The 27,791-nt window shown below is 42.0% G+C and overlaps 1 protein-coding gene across 1 annotated transcript; it reads left to right on the top strand.

The window, feature by feature from the left end:
• The first annotated feature begins 2,774 nt into the window (after positions 1-2,774).
• LOC127640168 (ras association domain-containing protein 8) lies at positions 2,775-27,463 on the top strand. Its single transcript, XM_052122593.1, is given in 6 exon segments — positions 2,775-3,022; positions 21,332-21,535; positions 23,640-23,817; positions 23,819-24,602; positions 25,717-25,861; positions 27,315-27,463. Coding segments are annotated over 5 exon segments (1,332 nt in total). The 5' UTR covers positions 2,775-3,022; positions 21,332-21,432; the 3' UTR covers positions 27,437-27,463.
• The last annotated feature ends 328 nt before the right edge of the window (positions 27,464-27,791 follow it).

Genomic DNA, 27,791 nt, shown 5'->3' with positions numbered 1-27,791 from the left:
CCGGGGTTCGATAGAATCAAGTGAGTGTGAAACCAGACCAACGCTGCAAGGGGCACCGGGAACAATCTTACTTGGAACTGGACCGCAGCAAACGTGCCCAGTGTTCCATTGCAACCGAACTCAGACCACCTCCTACAGGTAGTCTCGGTTTCGGTACTGCGGTGCGAACCCCGGTCGGCAAGACAGCGTTCACATAACCAATTTTTCATGCGAACCGTGCTCTGTTTCAAACTAAACTGCCAGTGTGAAAGTCAAGTCAAGTGGTTTTTATTGTCGTTTCAACTATATACAGTTAGTACAGTACACAGCGAAACGAGACAACGTTCCTCCAGGACCATGGTGCTACATAAAAACCACATAGTACAAACACAGAACCACATGAGACTACACAACTAAATAAAATACCTATATAAAATACCTATATATACCTATATACCTATTTAAAGTGCACGTGCAAACATGTGCAAAACGTACGGAACAGTACAAGAAATTTTTGACAATGAACAGGACAATGGGCACAGTGAGAGACAGTGCAGCGCCGACCAGTACACAGTAGTACAAAAAGATGAGTTTCTAAAAATGTAAACATAACATACTATGAGATAGTGTTCTGTGCACATAGCAGTTATTGAGGTAGCAGACAGTTATAAAGTGACAGTAATTAAAGTGCAACTCAGGACACGTGTGTGTCAAACCAGTCTCTGAGTACTGAGGAGTCTGATGGCTTGTGGGAAGAAGCTGTTACACAGTCTGGCCGTGAGGGCCCGAATGCTTCGGTACCTCTTGCCAGACAGCAGGAGGGTAAAGAGTTTGTGTGAGGGGCATGTGGGGTCGTCCATAATGCTGGTTGCTTTGCGGATACAGTGTTTTTTGTAAATGTCTCTGATGGAGGGAAGAGAGACCCTGATGATCTTCTCAGCTGTCCTCACTATCCTCTCAGGGCTTTGCAGTCCGAAACGGTGCAAGTCCCAAACCAGGCAGTGATGTAGCTGCTCAGGATACTCTCAATAGTCCTTCTATAGAATGTAGTGAGGATGGGGGGTGGGAAATGTGCTTTCCTCAGCCTTTGAAGAAAGTAGAGACGCTGCTGGGCTTTCTTGGTGATAGAGATGGTGTTGAGGGACCAGGTGAGGTTCTCCGCCAGGTGAACACCAAGGAATTTGGTGCTCTTGACGATCTCCACAGAGGAGCCGTCGATGTTCAGCGGAGAGTGTTCACCTTGTGCACTCCTAAAGTCAACAAACATCTCTTTTGTTTTGTCGACATTCAGGGACAGGTTGTTGGCTCTACACCAGTCCGTTAGCCGCTGCACCTCCTCTCTGTATGCTGACTCATCGTTCTTGCTGATGAGACCCACCACGGTCGTGTCATTGGCGAACTTGACGATGTGGTTCGAGCTGTGCATTGCCGCACAGTCGTGAGTCAGCAGAGTGAACAGCAGTGGGTAGTCGTGAGTCAGCAGAGGGAACAGCAGAAAGCACCCCAAGTCTAACCCTCACAGCTTATTGTCATTCCTATTAAAAATCAAAGATGGCGCTATCATAATTTTTTTTTTATTGAACAATATCATGTACAAACAGCATGGCAACAATCTTACGTCATTGCAATATAACAATAAAAGCAGGTGCAAAAGTGCATTGCAGGAAAAGATAAAAATAAATAAATAAAACCAAAAAGCTAGGGTTTGTTTTTGTGCATTTTAACTTTTCATCATTATAAGGGCATTTGTATAAGAAAGAAACGGATTGTGAAATACAGAAAACCTGAGTTTCACTTTCAAATATTTATATTTGTGTGTATATAAACTTTCCCAAAAATAAGGATGTTATTAACCAGAAAATCGTCTTTGTGAAATCTTTGGGTAAAGCCACTCATGAATATCAAGCCACAATGCATCTACAATGGAAAAATGAATGATCAGTAGTTTCAATCTCATCACAAAATACACAATTACTGTAGTAGTTTCAATTCCAAATCTTTGTCGTCCAAATTCACTGGAAAGATAAACGTCATTTAAAATGCTGAAATGTATAATTAATGTCTATAGCCCATGATTCATCCTTGCGCTGGAAACATAAATAAAATTAGGGGGTAGAGCGGCAATTAGCAAAAAAATATAGTCTTAAAATAGGCAGGGCTTGGCGACCCGAACGGGTTTTCTCGTTGGTTATAGACGATGGGTTTAAACAAATTGATGAGATGTTTTAAGTCTTCACAATGCATTTTCAGTTTAATGGAATTAAAGTTTCTCAGAGGCATTCAGAAGCAGACGTACAGTATTAGCTTTACCACGTGTTACCTTTAAATTTTCTCACCGATTTGCACGATGGACCAATCACAGTAGTTTGTGCTTATTCGCTAGCCTACTTTTTAATCGATTAAGCTTGGGTACATTTTTATTTGTATGTCATGCACTAATCTTTGGAATTAACATATTTACATGACTATACGTTTAGCGTACACGTGTTTAAAATAAGATCAATAAAAAAAACACCCTGGATTTGAATGCATCCTAATGGAGGATTAGGCTATTCTGAGCCGTCGTGCGCCCCCTGAAGGAACACAACTTCGTGTCTCATAAGTAACATTGCAGCCCAATTTTTTCCTCACACCCGTATTCCGACAAGTCCCGCTCCTGTAAACTGTCCAGGATTAGACAGTTGAGAAGCCTTCAATAAGTGAACCAATCATAGCAATGAGAGATCACATTGTGGGCGGGACATGTCAGATTACGGGCAGAAATATCAGGGCTGATCAGATGATCGGATTTTTCACGTCTTGGATGGACTGACTGCTGCACTGCGTGAAAACTTTTTCCTGTGGGGCGGTAGGCTCTGTACGGATGAAATCCGCGCATTTCCTAGGACTAAACGAAAGACTAGTTTATAGTTAACCAAGCTTTATTGAGAATTTGAAAACAAATGGGAATGCTACTAGCATATTAAAACAAACTTTAGGCAATGTAACGTCCGCGCGAGCGAAAGTGGACAAATTGACCGTTTTGCTACATTAAGACATAAAGGTAAGAATTGTATATATATATATATGTACAATTATTTAGTGAGGAAATAATTAAAATCATAGACAGAATCTGTCTATTATTAATCTTTCAGTACCACAAGCTGAAATATTGGCGTTTGATTATGAAATTTGAAGTTTTTGTTAGATGTCATTAATGGATAACATGTAGCGAAATCAGCGAATGATGTTATTCTATTTACTATAGTGTATTCTATACTTTGTTATTAAGATTTTATAACTGCATTATAACAGTATTTTGGACTGCAACAGAGCAACATACCAAACAACATGCACGAAGCATTATGATTAGAGGTTCAAGTGGTTAAGTCAATAAATAAGTTCAAATGTATCTTTATCTTTGAGACTTAAACTAGCTTATAGTGCCTGCAATGAACTGTTAACCACTATACCTAAATACATGTAGTACATAAAGGTTATATACAGTATAATAGATATATAATCTGCTTTCTAATGTTCTTTTCATTTTTTTTTTTATATTGCCAGAGCCACAGTTTATCAGGTTTGCATGTTTGTATTTGAAGGATCATTCCACTTTAAAGTATTACTATTTGCAGACGTTTTTACATATGTGTATTTGGCACAATATGCAGTAATTTTGTTCTACGGCCCAATTATTTACCAGCAATTTGAAACATATTAATATAGTATTAATTGTATTTTATTAATAAACATGTCATGTCAAATACAGCTATAGCAAGTTTAAAAATACAAACAAATATTTGTAATATTTTTTTTATATATATATATATATAATTTTTTTATGAATAAATTCCACTGAATTGAGTAATGTTTGAATAATCTACATTATTATGAATTAGGCATAAAAGTGAAGTATTGACATTTAATTAAATTCTTCACATTATGCTTGATTCATAATATGTAAATTTTTTTAAACATCACTCAAGTCAGTTTGATGGAAATTTGTCATACGATTTAAACGTAAAAATGGACTGAAATATTTTTTTATTGTATAGTGGCACTAACAAAGAAAAGATTTATTGTCAATTATACTGTATACTGTTCTTCTATCATCTCACGTTCTGGCATTTAATATTTTGCCTACTGCAAAATTCCTAAAAATTTCGAAACGCTTTTCAATTTTTATGTTGATTTTAGATTTTCAGTCAATCCAACGAGTTGCATACGTAGTGTCTTTTTTGTGCACTTTTTATAGTGACACCAAAGTATGCAAATGCTTTACAGGGGGAACACATCACAACATCATTATACTGTAAGTGGTGAGATGAGAGATGATTAATAAGCCACTTAGTCACATTGACACTTCTTCTAGTACCTCCGTAACTCTGTGTTTTGGCTGGTTCTTCAAAGCTAGCCTGCTGATCACAACCATGGCAAAAGAACAAAGGCAGTATTATATCCAGTTAAACATGCCATCCAGATGTTAGCAATTCTGCCAGTCTCAACGTCCTAACTGTGGGTGTGGAGGTAGGATATGGGGAGGAGGGCTGGGGTCTATTCTCCAGTTTATTAATGCACTTCAGTTAAAACTCTACACGCTCTGAAAAATATTTACAAGAGCAAAGGCAGCTGTTTGTCCATAGTTAATTACCACAGGAGGTAAACTGTTCTTGCCATCTTTGTCTTGACTTTTTAGAGTGGGAACAATGTTTAAAACTTTGCTAGGTTTTATTCCCCTCACGGTTCCCCAAAACGTTTGTCTTCCTGTTACCATCCATGAAAGCTCTACATTGTTTTCGCTCTTAGAGGCTAAATGTGCCAAACTATTTGAGGGAATCAAGCATTGGAAAGTACATTTTAGGACACCAAAGGGATTTACGAGCAAGTCTTTTAGATTTCACATTGAATTGACTCACTTTTCTCCACATCTTATGTAGGTTATTGTTTTACTGGGGGTGAGGAGAGAAGGTTTGTTTTCCTTTCTCTGTTTCCAGATGGCAGGTTTGGTGAGGACACAGTTAACTTCTGTGTTCAGCAGAACAGTATGTAGCAGTGTTGTTTGTGGACTTTGCATTTGATATTCTGCTGTTTTGCACCTACAATTTCACTTGGGAATCAATGGAGTACAAAAACCCTGCCTGCATTTGATGCCAGATTCTTAGAACTCCTTGTCCTGGTTTGTATTTTAATATAAACAAATTTAGTTTAAACCAGCTAATGTAATTAATTCAGCAAACCTTTCTTCCTGTTTAGTCCATGATTGAGAAGAAAAATTAGTTTTTTGCTAAGGCATGCTCTAATTTAGAATTAGGGATCTTATAAATTCTAAAGGCCGTGATATGATAGCGACAAGGGGTGGGCTCTTTTGACTTGGGCCTGTAAGCAGCCACCTAGCAACTTTTCAGACACTCACATTATCATTATAAAGTGTAAAAATCTATTTAGTTATTTAAGTATTTGGATGTTTAGTTCTAGAATTATTCAAACTGATTAAAGTTGGGCATTGGTGGTAAGATTGCAGCCTGATCTTATGAAAATGACATGGCTGTGGAGACATTTATGCAAAATTACATTACGTGTACAAAAAAAACTTATTACCAGTATCGCAGCAGTGCCGAGATGAAATGTCCACAGTGGTGTTAAAAGAGTTAAATCGTCTCCCAAACAGACAGGTCTAACAGTGAAATTGGAAACAGTAGGTTGTCTTTTTTTTGTGTTAACATTCTGCTGAAATGCGAAACACTGCCCCCAGTGGTGTAAGTTATGGTATGTTTTGTCGGGCATATGGGAACGCGTGAGCTCCATTTACCAGATGAAATGTCCACAGAGGGATGTTAAAAGTGAGTTGTGAAGCAAGTTGTTTTCAGCTGTACAGGCTGTAATACAGTGAGGAGGAATGCATATTTTATAAACTGTTCCACCCAACCCAAACCACAAACATAAACCTAGCGATCAGTGAACGAAATATTAACATTATAGGGGAAAATGCAACCTCAGAATTGCGCTTGTCACAGATTATGCGAACACGATAACTTCCTACTTTCAACACGGGATCCAAACTCGACAGGTCTGACAGTTGACAACACACATAAAATGTCTGATATGGCACTTGTCAGTAAGTTGGATTATATGGCTGATCCTAGTGTTCTGGGAACTCTCAGAAACAACATGCAGACTTCCTTTGTGATCATGTAAAAACAGATGAGGTTTTTAAGGAAATTGCTCTATGGAGTTTTAAATAAATAAAACTGACCACTCTACTCTAAACCTAATGGGTAGTGTCATAAAAATCAAATATGAGATGAAAACATGAAATTTTTTAGGTTAATGCTGTATTAAATTTTATATCAACAAAACCATCATCCCTACCCTAAAACGTTTAAAACCCTTAAATTTAAAGCTCACCGATTGTTCCATAAAAAGTAAATGCGAGGTGAGAAATGCATAAGCAGTGTGTGTTAATGAACTAATAACATGCTGTTTTAATTATGATTTGATTGAAAGTGAAAAAAGTAATTGTTGTTTTAGCGCCTCTGGTGTTGTTTTCACCAGGAAACTGCCGGGATATGTAAAACCAGGTAAAAATAATTTTTGAGAAATGTAGGTATAGCAGCATGATTCCATGAGACCAGGTTCCAAGTTTGGCCAGCTCTAACTCTTTTTCTTAGCCATATAATGAATTTACTGTATGATAATCATGAATTCAGGCCTCGAAAGTTAGAGAGAGGGGGCTAGAAATGTCTTATCTCATTCAGGGCTCACAGAATGCCCAGCTGTGTGGAATGTGTAACCTCAATGTTATAGTTTTCCAAGGTGTACACTCTAGGCCCATGTTGGATAACCTGCTGTATGCTTACAAGCCTCAACAATGGCTTAGTAAATCTTTATTTTAGTTTTATTTTAAGTGTTTGGGAAGCTACTTTGAAACTGTAGTTTGCCAAGCTAAAAGTACAGTAGGTAATACATTCAAGCTTAACACAGTCTCATGACAACTAGTAATAATTTGAACAAGATGGCTAAATCGTATGATATGAACGACTTGGCTCATACAAAAAGGTACAACTTTTATTTCCATTGAGAACAACCAATCAAAACACAGAATTTAAAATGAATGCAATACAGGCATTACATTTTAGCTAGCCTCCTATCTAACACTTTATTTTAGAAAGGAAACGTAAGTGAAAAAAACTGGTTACTCATTAATTATTTACAGTATATTTGCAGTAATAAGAACTAATGTACACTATGTCAATAGCTACCCTCATCTTGCTCCAAACCCAGATTTTTCTCTTTCTTCTGTATTACACAAACCTTATTTTCCTATTAAAATCATAGTTAGGTTTAGGTTTTGGGTAAGGGGTTAGAGTTTCATTTGAAGTTTGAATTACAGTAGGTGTTAAACTAAGAAAATCATAATAAAATAGTTTGTGCCATTTTGTCTCCCAGGGAGTAAAATGTTTATCCATCCATCCATCCATCCATCCATCCATCCATCACTTCACTCACTCAGAGTGCTTTCTATCCCATAAAATTCTTCAAGTGCTCCTTTCACTCTTGGAACAATTTCAGCAACAGCCTGCAACCAATTACTGCAGAGTGCATAAATTGTTAGTAATTACATGTAGCATGACAGCTAGTGCAAGCACAAAAGGAATAAAAGTTCAGTCCAAAATAGCTCTGCAACAGCAACACCGCACCATCATTCCATGAGAAATTAGCTAATTCTCATTGGTTTTGAATAGATGCTTTAGTTTCTGCTGGAACTGAAATATTGCATAATTTGTTTTTAATTTGATCCTTTCCCCAAAGTCTTGCGGCTTTAGTCTCTGTCAAGAGCTTTGGTTCTAGACAAACAAAGTAAGTTTTAGTTGGACACATGTTAACTGCCCATGTAAAGGAATATTGTGAGGGGTTGTTATTCTATATAACCCTTTAAACAGGCTTTGCTTTAGCCAAATCTTGAGTACTGTTTTGTATCGCAGTAATGAATTACTAAATTTGTATTTTTCCTTCATCTGTAAAAATGTGAATGGTGCTTTTTTTGTGCAAAATCTCACCACCATGATGCTAGGATGTTGTGGCTGGTTGATAAGGCATTGCTATGCAGTTGCTAAGGTGTTCAGTGTGGTTGCTAGTTGGTTGCTTACTGGCCCAAGTTAAAAGGGCCTAGCCAAGTCTTTAAGATATTGATGGTCTCTAGATATGGCTTGGGTCCTTCTTTCAAGTTATTAGAATTTTTTTCACCCGTTATATCATCCACCAGGTGAAAACCATAGGTCTGATTGCTTTGAAAAATTATTAAGTTGCACAATTTAAGGTATGATACATGTTTGTAGCACAAACATGCAGAACGAGGTACACTCTGTTCACACCAAAGTTCAATACTTAGGATTCTTAGGATACTTAGGGGTGGGAAGGATGGTATCCACTGGGGCGGTGGAGGTCTCGATTTCGAAACATTGAGATAGGGAATCGGGCTTTATGTTTTTGGCGTTACGACGGGGTGAGATAAAATATTTGTGAAATACAACGGCCAGTGAGCCTGCCTAGAGATAAGACGTTTAGCTTTACGGATGTATTCTAGGTTCTTGTGATCAGTCCAAATCACGAAAGGTATCCCTGAACCCTCTAACCAATGACGCCACTCGCACAAGGCCACCGGACTGCCAGTAATTCCTGGTTACCAATGTCATAACTTCATTCTGCCGGTGTTAAGCGGTGCTTAAAGAACACACATGGATGCAAGTTGGCTATAATTTCTTATAAACCTCTGATAAAGGTTGGCAAACCTCAGAAACCTCTGCTATGCCTTGCGAGAATATGGGGTTGGCCACTCAGAAATAGATTTGACCTTGGCCGGGTAAATATGCACGCCCTTGGACGAAACAATGAACCCCAAGAACGGAACTAACTGTGCTAGAAAAATTCACTTCTCTGCCTTTACAAACAGCCAATTCTCGAACAGCCGCTGAAGCTCCTGCCTGTCTTGCCGCACATGGTCCTGTATATTCTGGGAGAATACAAAAACTAAATAAAATCCAAATGATCGACCATGTCTCTAAGCACGTCATTCATGAGCCCTTGGAAGACGGTGGAGGCATTGACCAATCCAAAAGGCATGACCAAATATTCAGTGTGCACCCAATGGGTGATAAATGCCATCTTCCACTTATGCTCCTTCCTGATACGGACCAGTTGATTGACTCAGATGTCCAGGTCCACCAAATCTTTGAATCAAGGGGGAAGATCCAAAGGATAAATCTCATCCTGGATAGTGTCAGAAAGTCCCCGCAAGAGGAGGTCCCACATAGCGTGATCGTTCTAGTCGCTGGAAGCGGCCAGGGTGTAAAAATCTATCACATAGTCGGCTACTGATCGATAACCCTGGGACAATCCTGATAAAATCCTCCCAGCCTCCCAACCTTGAGCTGCATGGTCAAACACTCTGCAAAGTTCTGAGGAGAAAGCTTCATGGTTGGAGCAGCACGGATGTTGTTTATCCCATATTGCCATTTCCTATTCTCCAGCCCTTCTGGAGAGGAGCGTGATTACACACGCAATCTTCCTCATGTCTGAAGAAAAAGAGGGCTGCAAGGAGAATTACAGTGAGCATCGCGAGAGAAAAGCTCTAACAGATTCCTCACTTTAGAATGGAGCTGGAGGGAGGATGCACACCTCTAGGTGCCATGGGGCTGAAATAGATGGGGGTGTGTCCTGTGTGGGACTGGGATCGAGAGGAGTGTGGAGTTGCTGGACCTAAGCAGAGCTCCTTATTGTGAAAGTGCAGAGTGAAGAGTAGTCTCCTCCGCTGGGTCCACAGTGGCTAGTTTATTCTGTCAGAGGGTGAGGGGAGACAAAGGGACCTAAACGCAGAGGGAAACAGTCAATGAGTTTATTAACAACAACGTTTGTAAACAAGGACAGGTGCACCAGGCACTTGCTGCAGGGATAAGCAGAGTCAAAAGCTATAACCACTCAGCGGGCTAAGAATGAGTGTGTTAATATGATGAGTGCATATGATTGTAGAAGTCAGGATCAATCCGAAGAGATTCTGTTGAAGTTGGTGTGGTGCCAAGCAAAGCCCAGGCGAGTTTCTCCCCAACACATGGGCAAAGACAGAGGATTCCTCCTCCAAGGGAACTGGGTGTTAATACAGCTGAAGTCGATGGCGAACAGGAAGGTAACCAAACCTCTAGAGACAATCCCCAACTAAACAAGAGAACATGGTTAACACTTGACAGCAAACAATAAATTGGGAAAGAAAGAGTGAAAACACAAGGAATAAGTAGGGAGTGCAGTCAGTGAGAAACAGGTGGAATAGGTGAGTAAACCATTGTCATGATCAGTGCCTCCCCGGAAATGATCAACGTTCCCATGGAAATGCTTATCACGTGTGCCGACTCCACCTGTGAGACATGAGGGAGAAAGAAAAACAAACAACACTATGAACAGGCACAAATGCTGGAACCGTGACACGCCTTTGGCAGGTTGAACTTCCTTAACCAGCAAAGGAATTACAACCTCTGCTGGGACTTTTTCACAATGGAGTAAATGTCGGTTTCCCACTTCAGGTCCTGTGAGATGGTAGTGTCCATGAACCTGAATGACTCCACTGCTGCCACAGTGCTTTTCAGAATGGTGAGTAGGGTAGTGTTGGGGTGTTCCACCTAAAGTCCACTATCATCTCCACTGTTTTGAGCTTGTTCAGCTCCAGGTTTTTATGACTGCACCAGTGAGCCGGCCATTCAAACTCCCTTCTGTATGCAGGCTCATCATCTTGGATGAGGCCAATGACAGTAGTGTCATCTGCAAATTTCGGGAGCTTGACAGAGGGATACTTGGCGGTGCACAGCCCTGGGGGCACTAGTGCTGATTGTACATGTGCTGGAGGTATATTCCCCTGTCTCACTAAATGCTGCCTGTCTGTCAGAAACTGGTGATCCACTTACAGATAGACATAGGAACAGAGAGCTGGGCTGGGGGGTGTTGCAGAAGGTGTTGGTGTTTGTGTGAAGTGAAGGTCTTTTTTCGCCCGGTCTCTGTACATGTATGATGTTGTGTCATACAATTCCGGGTGGCCAAATACTGCTACAACAAATTATTCATCCATTTTTCCAGATTTCTTCTGCTACTACGTCAGTACGTCAATGACATCCGGACAATCTTAATGCTGATTGGCTTTCATGACAACGCGTCATGCAAATTTTTAGCTCAAATTGAATTCTCGTCTATTCGCATCTTTGCATTGACTTTGTATGTAATCGCGCCGCACTAAACGCTTGTTTCGTGTTTTATGTGAATGCAACATTAAAAGTCAGTTGGAATCAAATAGTATAAACAAAAGTGATTATAGTTTATAAAGTTATAAATATGGATATTTTTCTTACAAAAATGCATCGCTTCACTTCAGAAGACTTTATTAACCCCCTGAAGTCGTATGGATTATTTTTTGATGGATGGATGCGCTTTTTTGGGCTTCAAAATCTAAGGTACAATTCACTCCAGTTATAAAGCTTGGAAGAGCCAGGATATTTTTTAATATAACTCAGATTGTTTTTGGCTGAAAGAAGAAAGTCTAGGATGACTCGAGGGTGAGTAATTTATGGGATAATTTACATTTTTGGGTGAACTAACCCTTGAAGGAGGATGTTTTCAGTTATTTTATTTCCTGGTTATTATTGTGAATTTGGTTGCACAATTAACCCACATCTGGGATTTTACTTATTTTGGACTCTTGTGTCTGTCACCATAAGGAAAGAATATGAAAATGTTTTAACATTCAATAAACAGCCTATTTAATAATTATTTTTAACAGACTTGAATCGAAGCTTATTTTATACTTATTTGGTTTGGACACTGTAAGTATCCAAAGTGGTAATCTGCTGTTGTTCGAGCAAGTTGATCTAACCCTTAAAATTGTTTTATTGTTTTTGGTGTATACTGATGTCTTCAGGTTGATTCAGTGGTAATATTAAATTTTTTTGTAGATTCATGAATGTGAAAAGAGCAAACCTCACTTTAAGAAATGTATGTCAATCATGACTCTACTGTAGACATAGTGCATAGATGTACACTGACTAAAAGGTTTTTAATGTCACACAAATGGAAAATCAGTACATGAGAGTACATTTATACTTGTCCTTTTAACCGGAATGCGCTGACAACTATCCAATACCACTTAAAGTCACTACATGAAACTAAACTTGAGGTTGTGATGCAAGGCGATAATATGTCGTGGTGTGAGGTCCTTGAATAATGTGTGAAGAAGGTCAGCTGGTGGAGTTTCTGGTGCCCCCCTAGGGAGTTGGTGCCCTACACAGATAATCCCTATGCGTAATATGCATATAGGGAGCTGTGGTACTGCATGTCAATGAACAAGCCTACAGATGACAGCAATCTGTTTTGCATTGAGTCTGTCAATGTGTCCATTTCTCACAGTATGCATTCTTGCATTCCGTCTGCACAATTTTGGTTGCTCTATGTACATGTGCATGTCTCAGGCGGATGCGATTATGCCACATATTTGTCTTCATTTTCGAATCCTAGTTTTTAACTAAGAAATTTATTTAATTGTTTTAATACCACTGATGGTTGTTTTTTTGGGACTAATTTACTCAATCATACAGTATATGCAGCAGAAGTTAATTTATCTGTTAACTGGGCTTCCTTGCTTGAGTGATCACTGCTGGAAAAATGTCAGAATACTGTGTGCTGCAGGCCACATTTGTGTTTTCAAGAAGAGGACACATAAAATGGCCCTGGCTAATGCCCTACAATGCCTCTCGTCTGACTGGGACACAGGACTCCATCTGTTGTCATGGACACTAAAGGATAGTAAAAATGAAGGACAAAGCATCAGTTCACGAGAGGCATAAATGACAAAAAGGAATAGAGTGAAAACTATTTGCAACATCAAATGAATTTACATCCTGGAATGGTGTGGGCAGTATATGAGTAAACACGTTATGGGAAAGTAAATTTATATCATGGTAAAGCTCAAGATCAAAAGATCATCTCCCTGAATTGGCCGCAACACATTTGAAATGTTCTTAACCCTGTATAAATCAATATTTAGATTTTTGGCAAGACCCCATATTGTCTCTGGTCCATCCATTTTTTTGGGTTGTAATAAACCATTATATATATATATATATATATATATATATATATATATATATATATATATATATATATATATATATATATTATATAATATATTATATAATAATATATTATTATTTCATGTTTTTTCATTTTGGCTCAGATTGGAGAGCACTCTTATAGGGGTTCCACTGCGCCATATGTTACTGTTGTGTACCAGAGACATTCAAGTTATTTTACTACCTTTTAAGGCTGGCTCTGAGGAGGAATTAGAAAGACACTCAATTTTTGAGTATGTGCATTTATCAAAAATAATGTGTTATAGTTTCATGCAGGCAAATGATGAATTATTGTTTCATTGTGGCAGATTTCACAGTAATATAGATGGTTAATTTATTAAGAAGACATAATAAGATATCTATGAGATTTAAATCTGGGTGGCCAACAGTTCATTAAAAAAATATGGAATTGGTTATTTTTGAAAATAGGTGAACAGTTATACACAGCAAGATATATGATGGCCAATGTCAGGCAACTCTAATTGAAGGAGACAAGCCAGCTATTTCCCATAAACAACATCTTTGTTAAGTTGTCACTATAATTTCTGTCATTTCTACCCAATGTTACAATTTTCTTCATCAATAAGTGATTTCAAATGGTCAGAATAGTGCAATGAATGTATTTGCAGACTGCAAATTTGACATTGCTTTGATTTTACTCCAAATTTAAGTTAGCAATTTATCTTAAAAAACAAATTATTTAGTGGCCTTAAATGTTTTACAGTGCACTTTTAGTTGTTGTGCTCAAAATGAATACCTGTGTACGTTAGTTATTGTAACTCTATATAATTATACATATATAATTATAAAGATTCACATATTTCCATTGTTAATCCCTGTCACGAACCCCGCTCCTCTGCCCCATCCCCGCTTCGTCGCACACACACTCACTCCTCAAGCTCGCACGCTCGTTCCGCCCCCTCGAGCTCGCACGCTCGTTCCGCCCCCCTCGAGCTCACGCTCGTTTTGCTCCCTCGAGCTCTCACGCTCGTTTTGCTCCCTCGAGATCTCCTGCTTGTTAGCAGGTCGCTCTCCTACTCGCTCACATGCTCGTAGGCAATCTCCCTTCCTCGAGTTTCTCATGCGTTTCCAATCCCAATCACGCGTTTATGACCACCTGCACTCGCGTCATCTGCACTCCTGCACATTAGTTTCACCTGCACTCGTCTCATCACCTGTCATGGTTTACACCTGCACTCGCCCCTATATATATCACTACCCTTTCGTCTCACGGTTGTTGGTTATTGTTCTAGTTTACCCTGCATCTTCGCCCCCCGCTAGTCTCGTCTAGTTTTGTACTCCTCTCGTTTACCCCTTAGCTTGCCAGCCCCCCTTGTTCCCCTGTCTTTTCCTCTCGCTTGTCTTGTTAGTATATTTATTCCCCGGCTTCGACCTCACGCTCCCTTTGACTACTCTCTCCCGGATTGCCCCCTTGTTTATATCTTGATTCCCCGGCTTTTGACCTAACGCTCACCCTGACCATTCTTCGCTAGATTTGCCCTTGTTTTGTACTGTTGCCTGCGTTTATTTAATAAAGCAGTTTTTCCCCGACATTGTGACTGTCTCAACTTGTGTTCGCTACAGAATAACCAACCTCACTGAAGACAGTCACAATGTATCCCGCGGATGTACGCAGCTCACTAGAGCGGATTTTTTCTGCACGCTCTGCTGAAGGATCTACTGTTGGGAGACATCACCGAGCGCTCACGGCGCAGGGGCCACAGGTACGTGCGATTTCTGACTTATTTCACCCTGTTTCACCTGTGTCTGCCCCTGAGCCCGTTGATGCTCCCAACGCATCCCTGAGCACCGTAAGCCTTCAATCCCCTGAGAGGTTTGACGGCTCTTCGGGCGCTTGCCAAGGGTTGTTTATGCAGGGCAGCGGTTGTGGAACTCATAACCTTGCCCTTAACATTGTGGAGCCAGCGGCCCGACTCTTGGCTTTGCGCCAGGGGAGCCAAACCTTAGAAGCTTATGTTGTGGATTTTTGTGCCGTGGCTAACCAGGTGAATTTTGATAAGGTGGCTCTAAAAGACATTTTTCAACATGGACTGAATGAGCCAGCCTCATCATTCATGCCTGGTGGTCGCTACTCCCTTAACCTGGCTCAGTTTATTGACCTCGCCCTACTGTGCGCTGGTTCCTCGTTTACTGTAGGGGAGGCAGACACTGAACCAGCGCTCCACACCACGGCCCCCGTCTCGAAGCCTACCAGGGCCCCCGTCTCGAAGCCTACCACGGCCCCCGTCTCGAAGCCTACCACGGCCCCTGTCTTGAAGCCTACCACGGCCCCCGTCTTGAAGCCTACCACGGCCCCCGTCTTGAAGCCTACCACGGCCCCCATCTGGAAGCCTTACACGGCCCTAGTCCCGAAGCCTGACACGGCCCTAGCCCCGAAGCCTGACACGGCCCTAGTCCCGAAGCCTGACACGGCCCTAGCCCCGAAGCCTGACACGGCCCTAGTCCCGAAGCCTGACACGGCCCTAGTCCCGAAGCCTGCCACGGCCAGAGAGCCAGCGCCCATGCCCGGCACGGCCAGCGAGTCAACGGCCATGCCCGCCACAGCCAGAGAGCCAGCGCCCATGCCCGCCATGGCCAACGAGCCAGCGCCCATGCCCGCCACGGCCGATGAGCCAGCGCCCATGCCCGCCACGGCCGACGAGCCAGCGCCCATGCCCGCCACGGCCGGCGAGCCAGCGCCCATGTCTGCCACTGTCGGCGAGCCAGCGCCTGTAGCCTCGACCGTCCCCATGGCCACGTCCCCTGTTGGCTGAAGACGTAAGAGAAGGAAGAGGGCCACTTCTCCCCAGTCTCGTCTTGTGCTCAAGACTGCAGAGGTTCCCTCAGAGTCTTCCACAGCTCTACCGACCTCTGCTTCGCCCCCAGAGTCTTCCACGGCTCTGCCGGGTTCTGCTCCGCCCCCAGAGTCTTCCACGGCTCTGCCGGGTTCTGCTCCGCCCCCAGAGTCTTCCACGGCTCTGCCGGGTTCTGCTCCGCCCCCAGAGTCTTCCACGGCTCTGCCAGCCTCTGCTCGCCCCTCAGAGCCCTTGCGGCCTCCGCCTCACGAGCCTCCCAAGGCCCCTCCTCCTAAGCCTCCCAGGGCTCTTCCTCTCAAGCCTCCCAGGGCTCTTCCTCTCGAGCCTCCTAAGGCTCCTCCTCTCGAGCCTCCCAGAGCTCTACCTCCCAAGCCCCCCAGGGTTCTGCCTTTCAAGTCTCTCGAGCCTCCCAGAGCTCTACCCCTCGAGCCTCCCAGAGCTCCGCCTCTCAAGCCTCTCAGGGCTTCTCCTCCCGAGTCTTTCAAGGCTCCGCCTCACGAGCCTCCCAAGGCTCCTCCTCCCAAGCCTCCCAGGGCTCCGCCTCACGAGCCTCCCAAGGCTCCTCCTCCCAAGCCTCTCAGGGCTTCTCCTCTCGAGTCTTTCAGGGCTCTCCCTCCCAAGCCTCTCAGGGCTTCTCCTCTCGAGTCTTTCAGGGCTCCACCCCTCAAGCCTCTCACGGCTTCGCCTCTCGAGTCTCTCAGGGCTCCTCCCCCCCTCAAGCCTCTCAGGGCTCCGTCTCTCGAGTCTTTCAGGGCTCCTCCTCCCATCGAGCCTCTCAGGGCTCCGTCCCTCGAGTCTTTCATGGCTCCACCCCTCAAGCCTCTCACGGCTTCGCCTCTCGAGTCTCTCAGGGCTCCTCCTCCCCTCGAGCCTCTCAGGGCTTCGTCTCTTGAGTCTTCCAGGGCTCCTCCTCCTCCCGAGCCTCTCGGGGCTCCGTCTCTTGAGTCTTTCATGGCTCCCCCCCTCGAGCCTCTCGAGCCTTCCAGGGCCCCACCTCTAGAGCCTCTCGAGTCTTCCACGACCTTTTTCCCCGAGCCTCTCACGGCTCTACTCCCAGAGACTCCAGAGCTTCCTAGGGCTCCGCCTCCCGAGCCTCCTACGGCTCTGCCTCCCAAGCCTCCTACGGCTCCGCCTCCCGAGCCTCCTACGGCTCCACCTCCCGAGCCCCTCACGGCTCTGCTCGTTAGCAGGTCGCTCTCCTGCTCGCTCACATGCTCGTAGGCAATCTCCCTTCCTCGAGTTTCTCACATGTTTCCAATCCCCCAGAACATTATGACCACCTGCACTCGCGTCATCTGCACTCCTGCACATTAGTTTCACCTGCACTCGTCTCATCACCTGTCATGGTTTACACCTGCACTCGCCCCTATATATATCACTACCCTTTCGTCTCACGGTTGTTGGTTATTGTTCTAGTTTACCCCGCATCTTCGCCCCCCGCTAGTCTCGTCTAGTTTTGTACTCCTCTCGTTTACCCCTTAGCTTGCCAGCCCCCCTTGTTCCCCTGTCTTTTCCTCTCGCTTGTCTTGTTAGTATATTTATTCCCCGGCTTCGACCTCACGCTCCCTTTGACTACTCTCTCCCGGATTGCCCCCTTGTTTATATCTTGATTCCCCGGCTTTTGACCTAACGCTCACCCTGACCATTCTTCGCTGGATTTGCCCTTGTTTTGTACTGTTGCCTGCGTTTATTTAATAAAGCAGTTTTTCCCAACATTGTGACTGTCTCAACTTGTGTTCGCTACAATCCCATCAAACATCAGATTCCATAACTGCCTGTTTTTTCTATGCTATCAGGTTTTTTTATTATTACAGAGAATCTTCAATTGAACATTTTAGTTGAAGAAACTTGGCAAGCCATTTGTTTGAACAGCCTGGTTTTCATGCTTGGAGAGAGTTTACACATGGACAGACTACACATCTTTTTTTTTTACGTAATGCATATTTTTATGTTCTTGCAAATTTTATTAGTGTAGGACTGGAATAGTATTTCAGTGAAAGTTTTGTTTTTATGCTGCAGTCTTTGCCTGCTGAATAGCTTTACTTTTTCAGTTCAGTGTCCCATACAGTCACTTAATCATCCCAGTTCCTCTTCTTGAGCCAAAACACAAAGCTCTATAAACTAATGACCAGATAAAAAGAGTGTAGTGGATCTGTACTGTATTCATTTCAAAGAGCTGGAGACATAAAATCTATGAAAGTAGACAACGCAGAGTCCTTCAAACATTTTGAGTTATTAACAGATAAATAAATTATTTAAAATGTATATAAAAGTAAAATTCTATTTTTAAATTGCATTGTTAGCAGTCACTTTTGGTTTTTGCTCTAACGGTTATTAACTGCAAATAGATATTACGCCAGTTTTGGACTCTTCTATACTCATGTTTCCTTCCAAGTTATCACAAAAACTATTTACAAATAAAGCAGCGTTTTTATCCCATGTGTTTAAGAGAATTCAATTGACACTCCTGGGGAAATTAGCACAAAATAGAAATGAAATTAAAGTTGAAGGCACTGTGGCTCAAATGTAAAAAATGACTTGTGGTTAGAGCGCTTCAGAGGAACTTCATGGTTGCTAGTGCTCAGCGGCAGATGCCTTATGTCTGAGAGCGAAAGCATGTCGGGAATTAATAATAACAAATTATTTTGAAAGCTGGGTTTGGCATTTCAGAATAACCATAATGACATTCTGTTTATTGATTGAAGATAATATACTCTCTAAATGTATTTCCATTGTAGTTTATGAGCATGTCTACTTATTGAATAAAAAAATGTATCCACCTCAAGCGAGCATTTATGTCTCAGTACATGTGTAACATTCTCTTTGTTAAGAGAATAAACCATGTTTTTTTCTTTCTAAAAAATAGCTGAAGATCTGCTTGGGCGTGTGTTTTTGCAGCTTGATGTCCTAAAATTGTACCTGTTCACAGAAGTGGGAGGAACATAATGCCAGGTCCAGCTGGTTTCACTGTATCCAGCAGGACGTACACACTGTGACCAACTGTTTTTCGTGTTTTCCTCCTCCTTTTCGCACCCTCACCACACACCTCCACAACAGGCACAGATTCACGGCCAATTCAATTCTTGGAAAATATGCTATTTTAAGACCATGCATAAGTTGTTGTTTCAGAGATACTGAACTGCTTTGTAAAAGGCAGAGTGTTTCTTTGTTCAAAACAGAAGAAAAGCTTATTGTTCATCTAGAGATCTGAGGAAGGAAATGTGTCCATATGGAAACCCAGAGGTCTCCTGCTAGTGGCACTGTCATTTCCTTTTACAAAGCTGTACTGATTAGGAAAGGCTCTCATTAAAACACTCCTCTATTGTTCTTAGACAGATGCATTTCGGATTATTGAACAAAGTTGCTATTTGTTCCCGCAACAAAAAAGGTTTAGAATTTTGGATAGAAAAATGTTCCTGGTTTTCTAATCAGCCAGGCTCACAACAGGAGTGGGCTGGAGAGAGGAGAGACACAACTTTATGAGCATCGTTGGGGCAGCGATTGATGAGGCACACCTGATGTTAAAAGAGCCTCATCCCTGCTGACGTTAAAATGCAGAGCACACCTCACCTTGGGAAGCCGGCTTCTATTCTCTATATGTGTCCTCGCTTGTCCAAGAACAGAGCGGGGAGGGTACCTGCAGAATTAAATGAGCGTTGGACTCACACCCTCAGCCACCCATGCAAATTAGATGCAATGTCAGGGGATTGGGAGCACGCAACGTGGCCGACAGGCATGGATGGCGGTGTGCCTTCTCCTCACACTCGCCACAGCACCTGGGAAGATCCGCCACAGTGTTGGAGAATGCTGCACTTTTGTGGGTAGATACAGCGCAGTTGGACACCAACAGTGACATCACTCGCCCTCTCGTTCATCGGTTAGATGGAAAGCCTGGTGTGGGACGGAGAATCCACTGGGACAGCCTCCCAACCGCCAAAAGGGTAAGTGGCACTTAATAAGCATTTAACCTGCGGTCAGTTGAGGCTGTCATGTTTAATCTGTGTTTTCTCTGTTTCCACCTGTGTGCAAGCGAGGGGTGATCCTTGTTGAGGAAGTAGCATTCCTATGTGGGTGGTTAAAGAGTGCACGAGTGGCTCTGGAGTCATTGTTCGAATTGGATCTTAGGGCCGACCTTCAGCCAGGCTCACAACGGGAGTGGGCTGGAGAGAGCAGAGATGCATTTATGAGCATCATTGGGGCAGCAGATGATGAGGCACACCTGATGATAGAGTCTCATCCTCGGTGCCATTAAAATGCAAAGCGCGCCTCTCCTCGCAAAGCCGGCTTCTATCTCCTTGTGTACACACTGGCATCCTTTGCAGGACCAGGAGCAGAGGAGGGAGGGTACCAGCCGAATTTGAAACCCACACAGGACCCACACCCTAGGACCCCCTGGCCCGAGCTAGACGCACCGCTGGGGGAATTGGAGCGCATGCCTCTGACCCCCTGGCCTGAGCTAGATGCGACGCTGGGGGAATCCATGCCCCTGGGCCACTTTCCCCTCACACTTGTCACAGCCCTTGGGAAGACATGCCCTCCAAAGAAGCCGCCACCCCTCATGCCACATACCAGGGAGGGGAGCACATGCTGCCGTCAAACCCCTCCCACGTCCTGGACCATTCACGAGAATGCCAGATTCCCCTTTATTTTGGACACTAATTCCCCATGGACAGTTTATTCCACTTTTTATGAACATTTTATGTTCATAATTGTTTATGTTATTATTATTTCCAATAAATGCCTCTCCAAGGCTTGACACCACACCCACTGTGTCTATCTCTTGCCCACCCCACCACAATGTCAACGTTTATTTGAACTGGTCCTTTTCAATCGTCCAACCATCCACTAAAATAATTTGGTAATAAGGGGATTGGAATCATTTATTTTAATTAATAGTCTCTCTTTTGGGAAATATTTGGGACCAAAACATTGATCACTCATCATGTACGCAGAGGTGCATCCAATTTTTTGTCCAGTCTCTAAAATGAGAATGTTCCTCCCCCTAATTCCAACTGCCTCTGACTGGCAATTGTAAATCAGGGTTCACAGTGGTGATGTAAACTAAAGTGTTTTGGCTATTTAAAAAAAAAGGACAAACCCTTCGATATGTCTAGGTCTAGCTTCCTTTTCCAATGGGAAATACATTACGTCAGTCACAAGAAAAGTGCGCTCAACAATGGGGTCTTTTAGAAACAATGTGGGGGAAAAGACAATCTTGGAGATCACTGTTAAAAATATTACAAATGTTTTTATTTTAGAGGAGAAATACATCTGTTTCAAAAACCTTTTTGCCATCACACTTCTAGAGCATAACATTTTGGCAATAAGATGCATCTACCACCCCCAAGTTTCCTAACCCTATCCTGCATTGTTTTCTTCACTCCTTCTTTGTAGAATTGCTGTATGGGTTTGACATCTTTAGCGCTGGACCCCTGGAGCAAGGAGGAATGATGTAGCAGACCAGCAGCCCCAGGCCCTAGAGAGTTTGACCCAGGATGGAGCTGAAAGTATGGGTAGATGGAGTTCAGCGTGTGGTCTGTGGTGTCACAGAGGCCACCACCTGCCAGGAAGTGGTCATTGCTCTGGCTCAAGCCATTGGTATGGAGTCTCAGTATAACAGAGAATTTGTTCCTTCAATATAGTCCTTCATATTTTAAGAGATTATATAAAACAGTGCTGGGGAAGCTGCTTTGAAACTATAGTTTTGAGTAACTAAAGTTTTGAGTAACTAAAGTTACTCTTTAAAAAGAAATGTTGTAAGCTGCACTTCAAGTTACTAACAAAAAGTAGCTAACAAGCTATTTAAAGGGATTGTTCACCCCAAAGTTTTTGTTTTCATCATTTACTCACCCTCATGCCATCCCAGATGTGTATTTCTTTCTTGTGCAGAACACAAATTAAGATTTTTAGAAGAATATTTCAGCTATGTTGGTCCATACAATGCAAGTGAATGGAGACCAAAACTTGGAAACTCCAAAATGCACATAATCCATATGACAGTGGAAAAATCTGATAGGTGTGGGTGAGAAATAGATCAATATTTAAGTCCTTTTTTACTATAGGGTCTCCTCTCTGCCCTGTAGGTGGCAATATGCACAAAGAATGTGAATAAAAAATAAAAAAAGAGAAAACAAATATGTGGAAGTGAAAGTGGAGATTGATATAAAAAATGGCCTGAGATTGGAAAATATAATTTTAGTTACTGCCCTACACTACCCAGACATCAGCAAAATTTTAGTGTAGTTTCAAAGAGGCACAAATGTTTTTTTCTAAGAAGTGTATTTCAGTTTTCAGTTTACATCATCAGCAGGACCCAGAGCAATTTGTTTTTGATTCAAACCTGTCTTAGTTGACGTCACTGTTTGATTCTATTTTCAGCTGCGCTCCGACTGTTATAATCTAAAGGCCCTTTCTTGTACTAGTGAGAAATGCTGCCACAATCAAAGTGCCCACTGATCTGATTCATTATTGAGACATAAATAACACTTAGGAAAAGTTCACTCCTCTTTTACTGTTTTAGATAGATAGATATTTTTTTATTGTCCTCAAAGAGGAAAATTGTTTCCATTTGTTTTAGGGGTGCTCTGTCTTTTTTACTCAATGAAGAATGTACAAATCTGTATTGCTCAAACTTTTAGTTGCTTATTAGCTTCAATTTGATTTAGGTGCAAAAACTATATGAAGAACACTTATTGTTTCTGTATTTATTTATTTTTATTTATTTTTGAGCCCTTTGGGTATACAAATTTAGGACAGGAAATGATAGGTGGAAGGTGGGCGAATTAGAAAATAAGTGAGCTGGTTTTAAACCAGTTTTGCCCACATGAGCACCACAACCTAATGAGTAAAATCATGTGTTCTAAATGCTCTAAGAGCTTTCAAGCTATTTCTGCCAAGCTCGGCACAGACTGTTCTGACTTAGTTTGCAATGTCTTTTCTGATTGAGCTTACAGGTTTCCCATAGTGGACACCCTAGCAACACCTAGCATTAAGCCAAAACAGCCTAGTAACCCACCAAAACACCCTTGCAATGTCTTTTGACAAATTAACGCAGCCTAGAATTTTCTATCAACTAGCCAGAACTCCCTAGTAACACCTAAAAACCAGCTGCAAGACCCTAGATATTACCTAGTAACCACTCTCGAGACCTTAGCAACCACTTAGTAATGCACTGTCTGAGTTTTGTCTGTCTACCTGACTCTGTCTGACTTTCTATTTGACTATCTGACTGTCTATCTGCCTGTCTGACTCTCTAATGCTTGTTTAACCTCCAAATTCAAGCTTATAAAACTTTTTTAAACTTTCAGACTTTGATGTCTTGACAAAATGTAAGTCTTCATTACCATAATCTTAAATTTGTTCACCCAAAAATGAAAATTTTGTCATTATTTATTCACCCGTAGGCCTTCACTTTTCTACTCAATGAAAGCATACAGTGACCAGTGGCTGTAGAGCTACTAAAAATTACAGTAGTCTCTATGGCTAGTATGCTATATTCCAAGTCTTCTGAAGCTATACAATAGCTTTGTGTAAGGACTACACAGTCTGCTGCAGTTCTCACGTTTGGCCATTTGGCATGAGAACCAATTGCATTTGGTTCCATGAGTGACTTCAAACCTGCTGCAGTCACATTAAACTTGCTGTGTTACAGTGCAGTTTGTTAAGTTTGCCATCACTGATTTCTTTATTTACACTTTTGTAGGTCGCACAGGGCGCTATACACTGATCGAAAAATGGAGGGACACTGAACGGCATCTCTTTCCTCACGAGAGTCCGGTCACCTCTCTAAACACTTGGGGGCAATATGCTGGCGATGTGCAGTTTATCATGCACCGCACAGGCCCCTCTCTGAATGAGTACCCCCAGCCGAGGTCTGACACCTCGGGGCCCAGAGCGTGGTTTGCATCGGCAGAGCCTTCCATTGATGGCCAAGCTCCGAGCTCCTGGCGACCACTCCCTCCACCGGCGTGAGCCACGGCGCAAATCTCTTACCTTCACGGGTGTGCCCCGCAGCCTCCGGGACATCCTTAGTGGAGGCAGACTCAGCAACAGTAAGGCCAAATACCGGGTGGTTGTAATGAACAGTGGCCACAATACGCAATCAATGTCCCCTCGGTTATCAGGCAACCGAATAGAGGATCTTACCCAACTGGTGAAGCTTCAAAGGGAGACTCTTACAGTTTTAGACAGCAGGATCGAGGCATATGAGACAGAGCTTCAGATGTTGAATGAGAAAAGAGTTGGAGTAGAGGAAGGTGATCCATACGTGATGGTGACAGATGAGATTGCAAGGTTGGAGAAGCAGGTGCGAAAGAACAAGGTTGAGATTGAGGAGGAGGAATTCTGGGCCACCGAGCTCCAGATTGAGCGGGAGAGTGAGAGGCAGCTGCAGGAGCGGCTGCAGGAGTTGGGCAGTCGTTTGCACAGCTGTGAGGTGGATTTGGAGCAGCGGCTGATGTGTATGCAGGGTGTTGAGGCAGGACTGGAGACTCAGCGTCAGCATAAGGAGATCAGAGATACGCAGCAGGCCACCAAAGGTGAAGTGAAGGCGAGACTTCAGAGGGTGAAAGCAGAACTCAAGGCTCAGTCTCAGCACATGGCCCAGCTTGAGAAAAGCTGTAGAGCAGTAGACCGCTCAATGGCTGAGTCATGCAAGAGACTGCAGGTACGTCAAGGTTAACAAACAAATAGCTATGGGGGTCAATATGAAATACAGAAATTTCACATTTTAAATTTAAGTTAGCAATGTTTAAAATGTTTGGTTTATGTTTAAAATGTATGTACACTTGCATGAGATGAAGACTCATATCAGTCTTAAGGTCAAAGGTCCACATGTTGCTACGTCAAAGTGCACGTGGCACAAATTTCGTCATCAGCACAGTGTGCACATATTGCAGCTCAGTTTTTCTAGACATGCAGTCAATCCACAATCTTTGCGCATCGTCAGCACATGCACCTTCCGTTGACTGTACTAAAGACATCGAATGCGTCCGAATATGCTTGTGGCCGAAAGAGCTCAGATGGTTAAAAAATGCTGCGCTCCAGTGAGGGATGCTTAATGAGCCAAAGTTCAGCGGCAGTGGTCAAAGACATCCATCTAGTGCAGTTTCTCATAGTTACCTCTCAAAAAAAAGCCATTTGCTTCAAATGACTGTTGGGAAATATCTACTTCATCCAGCAATCTGTTTGCTCTGTGTTTTTAGTATACCGATGCTGTTTTATGGTGAATGAGCGGTCCGACTGAATCAAGAACCAATTCAGAACCAGTTTTGCTAACACATTTGGCCAGTTCTTAGTAAAGAACTGACTGAAAAGAATAATTCAATTGCAAATCACTTGTTCTGATTTTAAACAGCCAACAGAAATACAGGATACACGTCATGATTGCTGAAAAATTATCAGGGAAAATGTTTCTCAGGTCAGTCAGAGCGCTCATTGTACAGCTGCGGGCGCCACTGATGTTAACAAACCAAAGCTTGAACACTTGCTTGAATACAAGTTGTGAAGGGTTAAACCATCATATAAATTCTAGTCTAAGCTGGTCTTTACAGTAGGGTTTTGTCAGAAGCATTATTACATTTCTCACTTGCTGCATTTGCAATCACATTGAACCTAGAAATGATGCAAGTGCCTGCAAATATATGAGCTAATTCTGTTGAAATGCATTAGAGCATTGTTACTGTTTATAAGCATTTGACATTGCACAACTGCAGGCAGTTTGCCAGTTGCAGTATTGGACAAACATTTCATTAGCACCCCCTCCACACTATCTTCCCCAGGAGAGTCAGTATGAGCTGGAACAGCTGACCAAAGAGTTGAGGCAAGTAAACCTGCAGCAGTTCATCCGACAAACTGGCACCAAAGTCACGGTTCTTCCCGTAGAGCCCAGTGATGAGGACACCAACAACACAACAGATGAAAAAGGTACCATTTTTTAACAACATAATTAAAGTCAGAATTGTGTTCTGATGGTATTGTGTATGGATAGAGTTTGTTCTCAAAAATGACAACAAGACCTCAATCAATATGAGTAATGAGTGTTTTGTATTAGTCATTAACAGCAACACCACATCTGGTTTCAATTTGGTGCAGTGGCAAGATATGTTACTTGTGCATGTGCATTTACTTCATTTTGATCATGGTAAAGCAATTTTGGATAAAAGTTTCCAACAGAGTGCAACGGTGACCGTCCACTATGTCAACAGACTTGGTTCTGGTATTTTCCCCATTCATTTTCTCCATAGGCTTTAAAAAAGACTTCAGTAAATAGTTCTTAGCCAAGAACCAAACCTACTCTGAGATTAATCATTACAAACATGATTTTGAAGCAAAAAAAAGTTAGCAGACTGTGTACTTAACATTTTTATGAGGGACTACAATCCAACATGAACTGCGATCCTATGAAGCATTGCAAATGATATAGTTGAATATAAAACAACAGTACGAAATAAAACAACTTAATTTTAGTTGTTGTTTACAAATATTAAACAGTATATTGTAAGTTTATTCTGAAGTATTCAGATACACACAATCATCCAAGTACTTTGAGAGTGAAGGGAGACCGACTGGATTATGATGGTTGCAATGCTTCTTTTAGTGGGTAGTCGCTGCCTCATTTCCATGGTAACAGAAACTTTTTTTTAATTGGTGGATCTATCTTCGGTGTAATGGGTAGTAATAACCAAGTAATTTAATCTGACTTGTGGCTTCTACAGAAGTATATAATATCCTTTAACAATCTCAGAGTTCATGGTAGGTTTGTCTTAAAAGGTTTATACATGATCAGTAATTTATATATGGGAAAGAAAAAATATGGGATTTTTACTTTTTTGTGGGCAGTACAGAGTTAAAAACCTTCTCCTGTAAACTACAAACGGCTGAGAGTCACTCAGAATGCGTTTGTGTACTTGAGTGAAATATGTTTGGATCCTTATATGTATTCTTGCTTCGTCACTGTAGTACTGATTGTTGCAATGGTTGTCTTGATAAAATGTCAATCCGTGAAAAATCAAATTAAAGTTATAAACCTTCTTTTCAGAAGATGTCACCCAGTTCAAAATGTGGCATTCTCTTATGTTTTCATTACAAATACAATGTGCCACCTTGTGGTTGGAGTTGGTATTGCAAAAGCCATGACTGCATTTAAAAGGTTGCAACATCCCAAAATGTTCGAAATGGAATGCTAGCGTACTAACTGCGTAGTAGTATACACTGAATACTTTAAGTACTCTTGGCAGTCCAATCAAGTAATGAGTCAATAATGATGACTCTATCTTTCATATGAGCTCAAAGTAAGCACTGAGAGTGAGCATAATGTCTGCTATCATTACAGAGATAACTTATTTTATATGTATCTTAATTGTTGTTCTTTCCCCAGATTTTGCTTCATTAACTGGCTCATTGAAACGAACTGGTTTTTCTAAATCAGTGGTTGGCAGTATTCGTGGACTACAGAGTTCGATATCATCAGCCTTAAATCCAGAGGGCATCTATGTTTGAGGATGACAAACCCCTTCGGTAGCAGGAATTTAGCATTATAAAACCTTCTTCATTGAAGCGGTTGGCTGAATATGATCCGTTGCTACTCCAAGCACTAAAAGACAACAGACGGTGAACTTAAAGTTGAACCAATTCCAGTATTGAGCTGTGGTAAACGTTTACCATGGATAATTCCATACAGAAGTCTGACATATGGCTATATATGTAAAACATAAACATGATGTTGGTCAAATATTGTTTACACTGATATGAAAAATTAACACATTTAAAACACATAATATGTGTAACATATATTTTTATAAATAAGTGTAATTTGAATGTGTACATACAGTACATGCTGACATACAGTATGTGA

The sequence above is a fragment of the Xyrauchen texanus genome, chromosome 49 (genome assembly GCF_025860055.1).
Source record: "Xyrauchen texanus isolate HMW12.3.18 chromosome 49, RBS_HiC_50CHRs, whole genome shotgun sequence".
In the NCBI taxonomy this organism is placed as follows: Eukaryota; Metazoa; Chordata; class Actinopteri; order Cypriniformes; family Catostomidae; genus Xyrauchen; species Xyrauchen texanus.
This window is presented reverse-complemented; position numbering and strand designations above follow the sequence as displayed.